This window comes from Sceloporus undulatus, chromosome 2 (assembly GCF_019175285.1).
Source record: "Sceloporus undulatus isolate JIND9_A2432 ecotype Alabama chromosome 2, SceUnd_v1.1, whole genome shotgun sequence".
Classification (NCBI taxonomy): domain Eukaryota; kingdom Metazoa; phylum Chordata; class Lepidosauria; order Squamata; family Phrynosomatidae; genus Sceloporus; species Sceloporus undulatus.
Genome location: NC_056523.1, coordinates 48,395,771 through 48,409,534, shown reverse-complemented (window position 1 = coordinate 48,409,534; position 13,764 = coordinate 48,395,771). Strand labels below are relative to the sequence as shown.

Below are 13,764 nucleotides of genomic sequence, written 5' to 3'. Positions count from 1 at the left end.
ATGATGATGATGATGATGATGATGATGATGATGATGATGATGATGATGATTTATATAGCACTGTAGCCAGATACTTATAAAATTTGGCTTAATAAAGGAAATATTCCTAGGGGAAAAAACCCAAAAAGGACCCCATTCATAATTTTATATTTTATAGAATTGACATAATGTTGTGATTTTATGGATTGTATTTTATAAGAAGTGTAATTTTAACTGAATTGTAATTTTAGTTTTGTTGCTGTAATCCCACCTCGATCCGTAGGGAGAGGCGGGAAATATAAATAAATTATTATTATTATTATTATTATTATTATTATAATAATAAAAGGAAATAGTGTTTCCCAGTTACAGAAGAAATATAAATGCTGATTCAAGCATCAAGTCAGTCTGACTTTTTTAAAAAAAGAATTATATAGTTAGGAACTGCAAAATACATTTTGCAGAAATCCTCATGTTCATAGCACATTATCTTTTCTATGTGGTTTTTTACAAACTGTGCCATATCCTTGAGTTTTTGTTAGTCCCTTTTGGCATTTGTTCTTGTACAAAGTTTTTAAATTAGCCCTTACCATCATGCTGTAACAATGTAACTTACAAAGTCAGTTAACTCCTGGCCTAATGCCTCCTGGGAGGGGGGGGGGTGACTGAACATCATGTTTGTTTCTTTGGTTGAAGGATGCGCTCTGGTTTGTAGTAATAAATTTTCACTGAGAGCTGATAAGGAAAGAAGATCTAGAAATCTTTTATTTTGTACTGGCAATGGTTCAAGATGAAAGCAGATTATTAATGATGCATTTGAACAGGAAGCATATTATAAGTCATCAAAGGCAACTGAAGACCTAAGGGGGAGCTAGAGCTGTTTCTCCAGCGATAGCCCAGATTTTTATTGCTTCCCAGAAATCCTCTACCTATCAGTTCTAGCTATAATTCTGCATTTGTACTTGGGCCACTATTTGTGAGGCACTGCTTTTTCCTTTTTTAAATCTGCATACTAACTTTGCCTAAAGCAAAAGTTTAGCTAGGTATGGTAATGTCAATTACTGCATTTCAGACTTTTTTCTTAACAAAGTCCAAAAGTGTGTGAAAACTATTGAACAAAATGAGACTCATTTCTAAGTAAATATGGAGAGAATAGGACTGCAACCTGCCTAACCTCCCATAGGTACAGGCAAAAATCTATAATACTATAGTATAATAATATATACTATAATAATAAGATATATATATATGGTGAGAGAGAGAGAGTGTATAATAATTTTATTACGTATGTTGTCTTGGAAGTGCTATGACAGCATGCAAAGAGGTACGAAGAAAGCTGCTGTTCTCCCTCTCTGTTTCGGCTTTCTTTTTTCTCGTGATAAGGCCTTAATATTATGTGATCTGCTCTGTGTCTCAATTTTGAGAGAAAGGCAGAACAGAAAACCAGTAAGTGAGTAAGAAGAAAGTCAGATTGTAACCCATTAAGAAGAGTTCTAGTAGGTAAGATTGTGCATAAGTAAATATAAATGAATCAGATGAATAGGTAAGAAAGAGAGGTTGCTTTCCTCTAACTAGAGTTCTTCAACTATCCATTTAGGCAGTTACACAACACATCCTCCTATTCCATTGCACGTGCTGTTGTACTTGTATTGTCACCTTGCTTCCATTTTTTTTTAAACAACTGCTGCTTCAGTCAGATGTTGAACTAAGCCAGAAGGTGAAAGCATTGCAACTTGCAGTTGTGAGGACTCATTTATTAATATATATAAGTACCGTGGAACCACTATCTTTGTTCATACCTCTGTGGATGAATTGAAATTTGTGTATACAACTGTATTTAGCTGTTTGTCTTTCCAGACTTCCTTTGTAATTTCCTTGTAATTTGTAATTTCTTTGTAAATCCCATATTTTATGTTGAGGAGGTTTGAAATACAATTGGTTTTGGGGTACTGCTATTTCTAATATCAGATTTATATCCATTTATCCTCTTGTGTAAAGATTGTCCTGTTTGTCCAATGTAGAATATAGAGGGATGTTGCTGATATAGGATGGCACATATCCCATTGGAGGGTAAGCAAGTAAATATTCTCCTGATATTGTGGGTGATATTAGCCCCTAAAATATTGTTCCCAGAGTAGATGTGGGGAAAGGGTTGGCATCTGGGTTTGTAGCAAGGTTTACTTCCAAACAGTGTGTATATTGTTTTTGTTGTTGTTGTTGTGTGCCTTAAAGTCCTTTCTGACTTGTGGTGCAGGGATGTAGCTAGGATTTTAGGAAGCGGGGGGTCCAGACTAAGTGCCACCATTATAATGGGGCTTGGGTGTGGTGGCACAGCAGCACACACCATTCATTTTTCTCATGGAAGAGAGGGGGTCCGGACCCCAAGAACACCCCCCCCCTTGGCTACGTCCCTGTGTGGTGACTCCTCACAGGGTGTTTTTGGCAAAATTTGTTGAGGGGCTTTGTGTTTGCCTTCATCTGAGGCTTAAAGAGTGTGACTTGCTCAAGGTCACCCAGGGGTTTCCAAGACCAAGCAAGGATTTGAACCCTGATCTCCAGAGTCAAATTCCCACACTTAGACCACTACATCATGCTGGTTCTTAGTAGTATATATAGTACCTTGAAATTAGAATGTTAGTTGTCATGAGATGAACTGGACACAACTATGAACATACTAATAATTCCAGTAGTGTGGAATAGTTACAGTGTGCATTGATTGAGAGACTACTTACACAAGTTAAATCATGGATCTTTACAATGTATAATATTAGCTTTGACTGTTTTATTTTCTTCCACTGGGACAAATATAATCTATTGAACAATATATTTTAACGAAATGTTATGCACATCTGTGTTACACCAAACTGTTTCAGTGACAATTGAAAGAGGAGTCATTCTCAGTTCTGCATATAACAAGATTAAATAGCCATCCATATTTATACCAAATTCAAAATATTCCCATTTTTGTGATTGATTTTATTCCCTATATTTTTTAATATTTACATTTTCCTTGTAAACCACACATGGAATATGGTGGAAGAACAGTATGGAAATATGTATATTACATAAATAGTAAATAAATAAGTATGCAAAGGGATCTTGCAACACTTTTGAGACTAACTTGAAACTATAAGTTTTTGTAGATGTGGTCTACAAAAGCTTACGCTACAAGTTATTTCACACAGTCTCAAAGGTGCTACAAGATCCCATTAAGGCAAAATCTCACAAGGTGGCACAAAACAATCTTAACAGAAGTAAAAAAAAATGACATCTTCACTTATTTCTATGCAGGAACATTATTTATGCAAGATAAGAATCTGCTTAAGAATCTACCTTGTCATCTATTTGTTTGTTGTTGTTTCCTGGAGCTACCTTTGCTGTTTTTTTAAAAAATAGAGAACAATAGAGCTACATTTAATATAATATTAATGTACAGTACATTACTACAGGCACTTATAGGTGAGAATCCTGTTGGTGCACTACTCTGGTTATGATGGTAGGAGGAGAAAGACCACATGTACAACAGAAAGTAAGGCACTTGAGAGATAGGTTGATCCAAGCCATTAGTTTTTAACCGCGCACACACATACACACTACCAGTGAGACAAATTATATGTTATATTTGACACATATGCATTGCCCTGTCCCAAAAAAATTCCAAGCAGCCTGTTATATCCCAGGGCCAAACCAATAACTCACATCACTATTGTACAACCCAGGAAAAGTACAGCCACTAGCAGGGTTCTGTCTGTAATATTCAATCATGTATTTACTAAAGTCTTCTTCTCTTTTCAGTTGCAACCAGAACAGTTGGATTGTGGTGCAGCACATCTCCAGCATCCTCTGTCAATACTGCAGCCTATCAAAGCCAAGCCAGTGTTCACTTCACCAGGGCTTACATCAGTGGCAGTCTCCAGCGTCAACAATTACACAGTTGTATTTCTGGGAACAGTCAATGGAAGATTGCTTAAGGTAAACATAACAGGATACATAACAGGATACCAAGCATCTTATGTGTCACAAACAATAACAGGATATGGCATTTTTCCATTGTGAACCCCTTAACATAGGACCTTGACAATAGGCAGCCATGCTGAGACAATTTGAAAGCTATTGAACTGCCGCCTCTCCTTTATGTTTTTATCATCCATAGTAAAAAGGGTCAATCTAGTTTAGTTCTTACATTGGTAGCTGCCAGGTACCTGCTGAAAGAAGAAGCTTGTTTTAGTAATTCTGGTCTACCTTATTGTTATGGGATACTGAACCACTAAACTATTGTCACTGTCTCTGCTTTCTGCATTTAATTTCCCTGTGATCCCACAATTTACCCTTCCTCAATTGTGTATACTGTATGTAAATACAGGTATACCTCAGATATGTTCCTGGATATTGCTTCTTTAACAGAAAATTTTGATGTTGGAGACAGAAATAACATAGAACAAATAAGGATAGGTTGTTACACCAAAAAAAAAAATAAATAAATAAAAAGCAGGTCAACATGTTTTGTTCAAAACATACAAATATACACACTAACCTTGCTTAAGTAAACCAAAAAATGTTGAGCCTTCTAGAGACTTCTTGAAGGATTCTTCCAAAATGTGGCCAGCAACACATTCTCTCAACAGCCTTTATTTTTCTTTTGATTGATTGATTGATTGATTGATATCTCTTTTTTTCTCTTAAAACTGGGACTATAAGCAGATTTCAATTTCAATGGCCAGAATTACCAACCTCTGCTTTCTTAACATATTGGAGCAGGGCTAGGAGGCAAGCTTCTCTGTTGTCCCCTTTTCTCTCTGTTTTGCTGATCACACATGATCAGTAAAGGGATTTTGGAGGTAGCAGCTATTCATTTTGCTTGTTGTAGGCATGTCCACACAGTTACAGTAGGATCTGCTAGAGTAGAATTCCATTCTTTACAGGCTCAAGCTTTTATTGCATTATTTACAGCAGACAGACTGCTGCAACAGAACACTGACAGTTGGTGTTTCTCCAGCCCTCTTCCACCATCTTCCCAGTGCCAGTACTGGTAAAAAAACTTCCAGCTAGACAGAAGAGAAGGAGAAAAGAGTGCTATGGGTCATAAAATACTTTGTAAAATAGAGCTTCTTTGTCAGTGACTTTGTTGACTGGAGTAGGTTTGTAATGAATGTCTGGATAATCATGTACCTAATGAAGTGGTCTATCATCCACAAAACTGCAAACTATAATAAATTTGTTAGTCTTTAAAGTACTACAGGTTTCTTTGTTGGTTGAATTATTTTCAGAGTAAATTTTCAAAGTAGCTATAAGAAGTCCTGAGTGCTTGTGGCTGTTAAAGATCCCATGCACTTCTCATAAATAGTAAAATGGTAATTTATGCACTTTTGCTAAATAACACTTTTTGTAAATGTACTTTCTAAACCTCAAAATCCCCAAGCACTTTCTTGGATGTACAATAATATTTAATTATTTGATGTTTTAGATCAACCAAATTTCTCTCCCACCAACTGATTGGCATTATTGAGTGTGCTACCCTTGCCAAATTGTAGATAAACACTTGAATACTATGTTATAGGCCAAGTATATTCAGTTGTCAACTTTTTGGCCTACTCATATAACTTTAAAGGATGGAACTTGCCATAATATAGCCTAGAGAGTGTAAAATAAATGGCATAAGGTTTAATTGAGGCAATTAGCTCTGTGAGAGTATATCTGTATCAGTCAGGATAATTAAGGAATTGATTACAGTCTGTGCTCTGGAATGTAAACAAAGATAAGAAATACCTCCACGATTGTATACTACCCTCACCCTGTGAGATGTGACATAAGACAAGTGTGCAAAAGGTGGAGTTAAAGGTAATAGATGGGTTTTAAACAGAGGAGCAAAGACAGTGAACCTAGTGGTATGGTCTGTGTTGATTGGTCAGCAGCAGTGCTGAGAGGACATAAGGAGAGAATAAAAAGAAGCTGAAGAAGTAACTCTTATCAGACTGCCTTATGACTGGTCTACAAAGCAAAAGACACTGTTGATAAAAGTGGCCTCGGATCCTGATAACCCTGACAAGCTGCCCTAAAATGCTGATTTATGCTGGTAAAGCTATAAATATACTTATGTAGTAATGAATGTTATGAAGGTTTAACAAGGAGATTAACCCTTGAATACCCATGTTTCACGGAAATCTGTTAGACCTATGTAATGCCTCAGACAGATGAGAATGTCTGGCTGAATAGCAATAGCAATAGTAAATACATTTCTATACTGCTTTTCATTCAAGTACTCCCTAGGCGGTTTACAATGTGTAAGCTAATTGCCCTCAACAAGCTGGGTACTCATTTTTGTGACCCTGGAAGGATGCCAGGCTGAGATGACCCTGAGCCCCGGGCTGGTCTTGAACCATAAACCTTGTGGTTTGTGAGTGAGTGGCTGCAGTACAGGCATTTAACCACAGCACCCCCGGGGCTCATCACTGAAGGGATTATAGGCCAGGTTGTATTATTAAGACAGTTCAGGGTGGTTGTGGTGATGGAGGTGATGGTGATGATGGCTATGTATAATAGTTTAGCTGTTAATTGTTACCAAGCCTGTTAAAGAGATGAATAGAGAGAAAATGTTCTATGAAATGTCCTGATGAAGCAGTAACATTTTTATGGCCATAACATGATGTAATGAAATGTATGATACTTTATATACTTGTAATGGAGTACAGTGAAACTAAAGTGTACAGACATTGCTATGTCTGTGTTTCTTCCTAAGGAGAATAAATGCATATAATAAAACAGTCTAACAGTACCAAAGAGCCTGCTCTCTGCTTAGGTTATCTAGATTTTTTCATATTAGTTCTAGCATTTCTCAATTGCCCATAAATGACTATTTAATAAGTTGGTGATTTAACTGCAGCAGCTCCCTCTTCAGGGTGGTTTTAGTTGCTCCTTGTCCCATCCTGGGTTCCACCTGAAACAGGAATGGTTCCCCAAGACATGTCTTAGACTGACAGGTAGAGGATCCTTGACACTTGTCTGTTATTTCTGAATTCTGTCTGGGGTCACCTGTATAAACCTTTCATCCCTAATTGCCCAACTCATGATAGTGGTTAAACCAGACAGACCAAGTTAAGGTCAACATTCTACTTAAGCATTCTTAAGTCTTGGAATTCCAGGCTACTTATATGCAGCAGACGGGACAAAAGAAATGGACAGAGGCTGCTCTGGCCCCGATCGCTCTGGGACAGCAGTGACTGGATGCCGTGGTCCTGAAGCTGACTGCTGCTGTAGTCCTAAACGGGCTGCCAGTAGGTGCAGCTTTTTGCTTTTCCTTTTTGGGCTGGCTGTGGGCCACCTTATGCAGCCTTGGAGTGATTTCCAGGTCATTTGGGAGTAGCTGTCATTTGAACACCACACTCTCAAAGCTCCCAAAAGGCTCTTTATTTAGGCCTTGTGTTTCGGGCCTGTCTCTCTCACCCTGCCTGTCTTCCATAAAGCATGTGCTTCTCTAGGTAAGATGCTGAAACATAGTACTACTATGTAGTACTTTTTCTCTTCTTAGCTGTTCTTCAAGAAGAAGAACGAGTCTAAATTATGCACAAGTGTTCATGAATAAAATTACCTTACAAAGAAGATTTTGACTGCTAGCACACTGCAGAATTAATGCAGTTTTATACCACTTTAACTGTCATGGCTCCATCCTATCAAATACTGGGATCTGTAGCTTGTAGTGGCACCAGAGCTGTCCAAGAAGACTAAATATCTCACAAAATTACAGATCCAAAACTTTCATAGTATTGAGTTATTGCAGTTAATGTGATGTCAAACTGCCTTACCTTTCAAGTGTAGATGCTGCCTAATTCTTACTAAGTGCATTAGTTACTCTGCTTGAGAGATCCAGTACAATCCCTCCTATTTCCCACTAGTTGATAGGACAGTGTGGTCAAAGTTGTGCTGATGTAGAACATACATGATCACACAATTGATAATATAATTAAAGAATTCCTGCTTGTTAAATGTAAGACTAGCATGTTGGTCCATGACCCTTTCCACTTAAACAAAAAATTCATCACTTGAGAAGCTTACTGCATAAGCATTTATTCTCCAGTAAAAAGCAATTGGATATGGTTTTAAGCTCTATAGTGATATACAATATCTACTAATTTTTAACTTTTAATCAGCACTTGTGGCTGTAGCGCAATCAAGATGCCATTTAATATATTGCAGAAATAAATGTCTGTAGCTGAAATGCTATTGCAGAGCTTTTAGTTATTAACAATGACCTCTTATAAATTGTGCCCTGCCTTGATTGGTACTTGTAAAAGACACAAGCAGATGCTCACACACATTCATGCTGGTACACTCTCTCCTTTGAATAAACACTTACTGATTGGTCCTTCCTATTCCGCAGCTATAGAGGTAGCATTGGAAGCATGTATATGATATGCCTATTTTATCTATGTTGAAACAATAGAAGCCAAGATTTAAGGCACTATAAATATGTCTTCAAGTTGAGAACAGCCACAAGCTACAATACTCCCTATATATACCACTTACTGAAGAAAAGGTTTGCCAATTGAAATAGCGATTTGTTGTAGCTGCTTCAATAGTAAATCTATTAAGTACATGTCACCCCTTAAGGAAAGACATGACTAGAATCTGCTTTGTATCAGTCTGGAGATAATAACACATAATGTGGAATATTAGATCAGAAGGGAGGGCGGGTGTAGAAGAGAAGGGAATCCAATTTCTTCCATGGCTTTCCAAATGTTCCTAGCAGGAAGGTGGGAAAGATAGCTGAGGCTCTCTGGGCTGATATTTGCTTGAAGGCACAGGTTATACAACATAGTGCTAGGCATCTGGCTGCAGAATCAGCAGCACAGGACAGTGGGTGCAGATACATTCCTTACACCGTTAGTGTTCACACAGTAGTAACAGTCCTTCCATTATCATATTAGTTTTATCTGCTAAGCCTCCATTAGAGAAAGGCTCCTGGCTGCTCTTTGCTGGGATAATTTGTTCAGATAGTGGTAATCTAATTCTACTACACAGCTGCACAACCAGAAGCTTTTTTACCTTGGGGGCTCCTTGTTACTTGGCATGGAATACAGAATACTTGGTATGAGTTATAATTCAGGTTTTCCATCCAAGACAAGAGAATAAAAGAGGCATAAGCAATGTTCAGCCAGTTCCCCAAGCAGCAATTATGATTTCCTATCACATAGGGAATTAATCTGATCCGGTAAATTATCAAGTACACCACAGAATGACATTTCACAGGGGCCATTATCAATGGCACATTCAAGAGATTCATTAGCAACAAAAAAAAGCAGCCATGCTTCCAGAGCTGTGTGAAAGGATAGGATATTTGAGCACTCTGTGAGAAGACAGATCTTTTTGGCTAAGACATAGTAGTACTATTAATATATATGAATATTTTGTTAAACTATCCTACTGTTTTGACAACATAGGGACATAGTAGTTCCAGCCTGAGAGCATTACAAGATGGCCTTCACATTTCCTCCTTTCATGCTAGGTCTAGATAAAGCAGGGTTAGCCACCAACTCTTGCTTTTTACCTTGTCCATTGCTACAGAATTCTTAGTAATGTTTTTTTGCACTAATGTTATTCATAAATTGTAATTTCCATATACCACTGAATGTAATACTAATAGCTGTGACATAAACAACTAGCAAAAGGAACAATGTCTCTTATTTTCTTTCTTCCATAAAAAGAAAAAAATGCTTATGATTTTAGGCTGATCCATCTTTCTCTCTGTGGCAGATTAACCTGAACAGTTCTATGGATGTGATGAGCAGAGAATCAATTACTGTGGCTTATAGTGAGCCTGTCCACCCCGTCATGCAGTTTGATCCTTCCGATTCTAGCTACCTGTATTTAATGACTTCTCACCAGGTAAGACAGTTTTGCAAAACATATTCTCTCAACACCATGTATTCAGTAGAACTAGGGAAGAATACAGATATTATGGAGATCAGTGGAGATAAGAAGCTGTAAAAATATGACCCTGATCAAGTGTCCAAATGATCAGGTGTGTCCAAATGCTTTTTATATCAATTATTCCTTTTGAGTTTTTAACTTCTAGGCAGCTGATATTATAAAGCCTATCTTACATAATGTCCTGAAAATAAATGTCTTTGATATAATTGTCTTATTGGTAATATCTACTTTCATTTTGGGGCAGATCATGAAAATACAGATATACCTCTTATTTCAGTTTTTCAGTCTAGTTCTGGATACAATTATCATTGAATATAGTAAGTCCCTGTTATATTGTTCGTTTGTAATTTCTTGAAAGGTAAGAGATATTCATGCTCTCATTTTTTGTAAATGTAAACAATAAATTAATTTAGTTATCACAGAATTTTAGCACAATTTGTTGTGCTAAAATGGTTACTGTAAGAGACCTTTCTCAGTACACAGTTCTGTGTAATCAAATAGAAACCATTGTGCATAATTATCTGGCACATAAAAGGTTCTCTTTTTGTAATTACTTCTTTCATGGTGTCTCAAAACTGCTAGATGAAGAGAAACAAATTTTTGAGGCACTAGTGATCTAACCTGCATTCTTTTTAAATCTGCTGAAACAGATGTGCAACCAGTAATTTTATAGTTGGTATTTAAATTCTCCAGCTGTAATTCCTTACACAGTGCCCATTCCCACTGTGCAGAACTTATGAGAGTCCTCTGAGGGTGATATAAATTTTTGCTGTATCCACCAATATATCAGAACATAAGAGTTTACCCAGCATAGGTCACACTGTCCTGTCAGCAAGCACTAAGAGCACAAGGCATCAATTGATACTATTCATCTCTTCACTGCCTAACTTTGTGCCCTCCCACGCACACACACATAGATACTTAGTTTTTGAGAAATTTGCCAAGGTAGAAGTAGCAGATAGTCTAAACAGTAACTTTATTGAGAACCTTTTCGACAGAAAATTGCATTCAAGTTATATAAATTTAATAATTAAAAAATAGCATGACCAAAATTCCATGGAAAAGCTATGGTTATGGCTGAAATAATAGCTGGCACCATGTTATATAATTGCAATGTTGTAAATCCAAAATAGTTTTCTTAGTTTACCACAATAAACACTAGAAGTGACTTCCAAAGCATACATGCAGCACCCCACCACCACACCATACACACACAACAGAGGAATTTCTGAAGCCCTCAAGAGTGAGTGATGATGTGTCCAGCCCTCACCTGGTAGTGGTGTACCCTGCTCTGGGCATCAGGGCAGTGACAGGGCTGTTGTTGTCTTATAGCCTTGAGAGATGCAGCTGCATCATCATAGCTGTATCTCCCAGTGCAAGATCTCAGCCAAAACGTTGTTGCCGCCTTGCTGGAATTATACAGGTTTGATTCTGGTCAGGTTCTGCATAAGAGGCTTCATGGAAACCCTTTGTATGCCCCCTTTAAATTTTATTGGAGAAACGTGTGTGTGTGTGTGTGTGTGTGTGTGTGTGTGTATGCCTTCAGGTCAGCTGTTGACTTAATAGTGTTTGTTTAGGCAAGGAATACTGTGGAGTGATTTTGTCAGTTCCTTCCTCTGAAATATAACCTACAGCACCTGGTATTTGTTGATGGCCTCCCATTCAAGTACAATCCATGGCTTATCCTGCTTCGCTTCCAAAATCAGATGGGATCAGGTGCCTTTAAGGTATCTAGGCCCCCTTTTGGACAAAATACATAAATACAATTATAATTATAAATGTATCCTGGTACAGTACCTGCAACTGGAAACAGGATCACAGCCCTGGCTCATGAAGATCTACCTGTCTGTTGTTCAGTTCTAGTTAAAACTAAAAGGAATGGCAGAGAATTGCCTAGCAAAACTATGGCCCGTTACAGATGGGCATACAAGTACATGCTCAGCACATACTAGGAGGGGCATCCCTTCCGGACGCCCCCAACCCTAGTACGTGCTGAGCACATACAAAATAGCAGCTCCCGTTCCACACGGGGGCCACCATTACAACGTCACGACCGCACCACCTCTAAACAGGGCAGCACGGTTGTGATGTAGTGGGGCCACCCGAGGGCGCCTAGAGTGCCCTTTCTGTGGCCCCAGAAGGAGCTGCATTTCGGAGCTCCTTCTGGGGTTTGCGTCGCAGGGCGCAGCCTTTACATGGCTGCGCCCAGCGACGCAGAAAAGAAAGGGGCCAAGCGACCCCTTTCTCCTCCTCCCCGACGTCGCTGGGTGTCCTTGGGGCTTGAAGCCCCAAGGACACACCTTTCCAGGCCGCGAGGAAGCGGCCTTTTGCTGCTTCCCCGCAGCCTGGAAAGCGGCGGATTGGGGCCTCGGAGGCTGCCGTTCTGGCAGCTGAGGCCCCGATACAGCGGGGAAAGGGGCGGGTGCAGGCCGCCCCAAACGGGCAGTCTGTAACCCACCCAAGTTTTCTGTAACAGCTGGGTCTTAGCTCCTCTAAAAAAAACACTTCCTGGTCTGGTATCAAAATATCACATCTCCATAAATAGTGCCGCCCTGACTTACTGGGGCTGGCCTGGTTGCTGCTGGGGGTTGGGAGCCACTTATGCCAGGGCCTGGTAGGCCCACTCGGGCTCCTAGCATGGCTTGCTGGGGCCAGGCGGGCCTGCTGCTTTGGAGGATTGGCTGCCACAGTCTCCCGGGCCAGCTGATTGGTTTAAGGGGCCAGGTAGGCGGTGTCACCTCCTTTTTCCTGCCCCTGATTGGTAGTTAGGCCTATATAAGGCCACGTGGCATCCTGTGTAGGCGCCATTCTTTCTCAGGTCTCCCTTCCTTGGTTCAGGGTGCTGTATTGTCACAACTTTTGGTGGGAGGTTGCATAGATCCTGGATCTGGTGGGTGGTTTCCAGGGCTGCATAGCACTGGATTGGGAGCCCTTCGGGACCTGGGAGCGCTAAGGGCTTGTAGTGTGGCAATTATGGGGGCCACATCGATTCAACATCTCCCAGTAACTAGGGGCTCAACTGAGAACATGCGATCGACCAGTTGCATGTCTTGAGAGGGCATTTTCGTTGCCCCTATGTCATCCCAAAGCTAGGCCGTGACCAAGCAATTCGGTTCATTGACCAACCAGGGTTGATTGATGTCAGATCCGAACCTTATGCTTTTGGCCAACCCTACCTCTGTGCTGTTTGGTTGAATAAAGTTGTGGCCTTTCCTCCAACCCTGTGTTTTGGTTTTCATTGGCGACTTCCCTCTGCAGCAAATGTTATTTTTCAGAAATTTATTTTTCCCAGAATAATGAACCAGCAAAGAAAGAATTCACTTTATGTGTTAATGACATGTTCTTACAAGAAGACTGGCTTTTCTCTCTTCAATCAAAATCTTCCCATGGTATAATTTACTCAAACACCTTCCAGCCCCAGAGGACTACCTACTTAAAACTGAAAAGTTTTGTTTAAGAAGGGAGCTAACATTAGCTAGATTCAAGCTAATACCCTCCATAATTTTGGATGGCAGACTAGCTAAGCTTTCTTACTATTTATGCTACTGTTGTAGTGGTCTGTGGTCTGGATGTAGTTGAGGACCTCCATCATTATTTTTTCAGTCACAAAGGAATCAGAGGAAAATACCTTGTTGGGTTCCTATCAGTTAAAAATAATTGTTCAGTCTGCCAAAAAGTAAAATGTTTGCTTTTCAATAAAGTTTCCCATGTTACTTGAAAAGTTGCCAATTTCTTAGTGGCTTTAGCAAAACCCAGCCTAAGTCTAAGGCATTCCCAAAGTCTGAAGTCTTATTGTTTCAAAGATTTTATTTTGTATTTTTAATTTTTACTGGTAAGATTAGTAGTATTAGAAATGGAGTT

General features: G+C 39.3%; 1 protein-coding gene across 2 annotated transcripts in view; it reads left to right on the top strand.

Moving 5' to 3' along the window:
• Positions 1 to 13,764, top strand: part of PLXND1 (plexin D1) — a 226,404-nt gene that overhangs the window by 54,829 nt on the left and 157,811 nt on the right. For both annotated transcript variants that reach the window (XM_042451226.1, XM_042451225.1), the window contains exons 2-3: positions 3,775 to 3,951; positions 9,727 to 9,858. In XM_042451226.1, the coding sequence (XP_042307160.1) occupies positions 3,775 to 3,951; positions 9,727 to 9,858 (309 nt within the window). The remainder of the gene's footprint in view (positions 1 to 3,774; positions 3,952 to 9,726; positions 9,859 to 13,764) is intronic.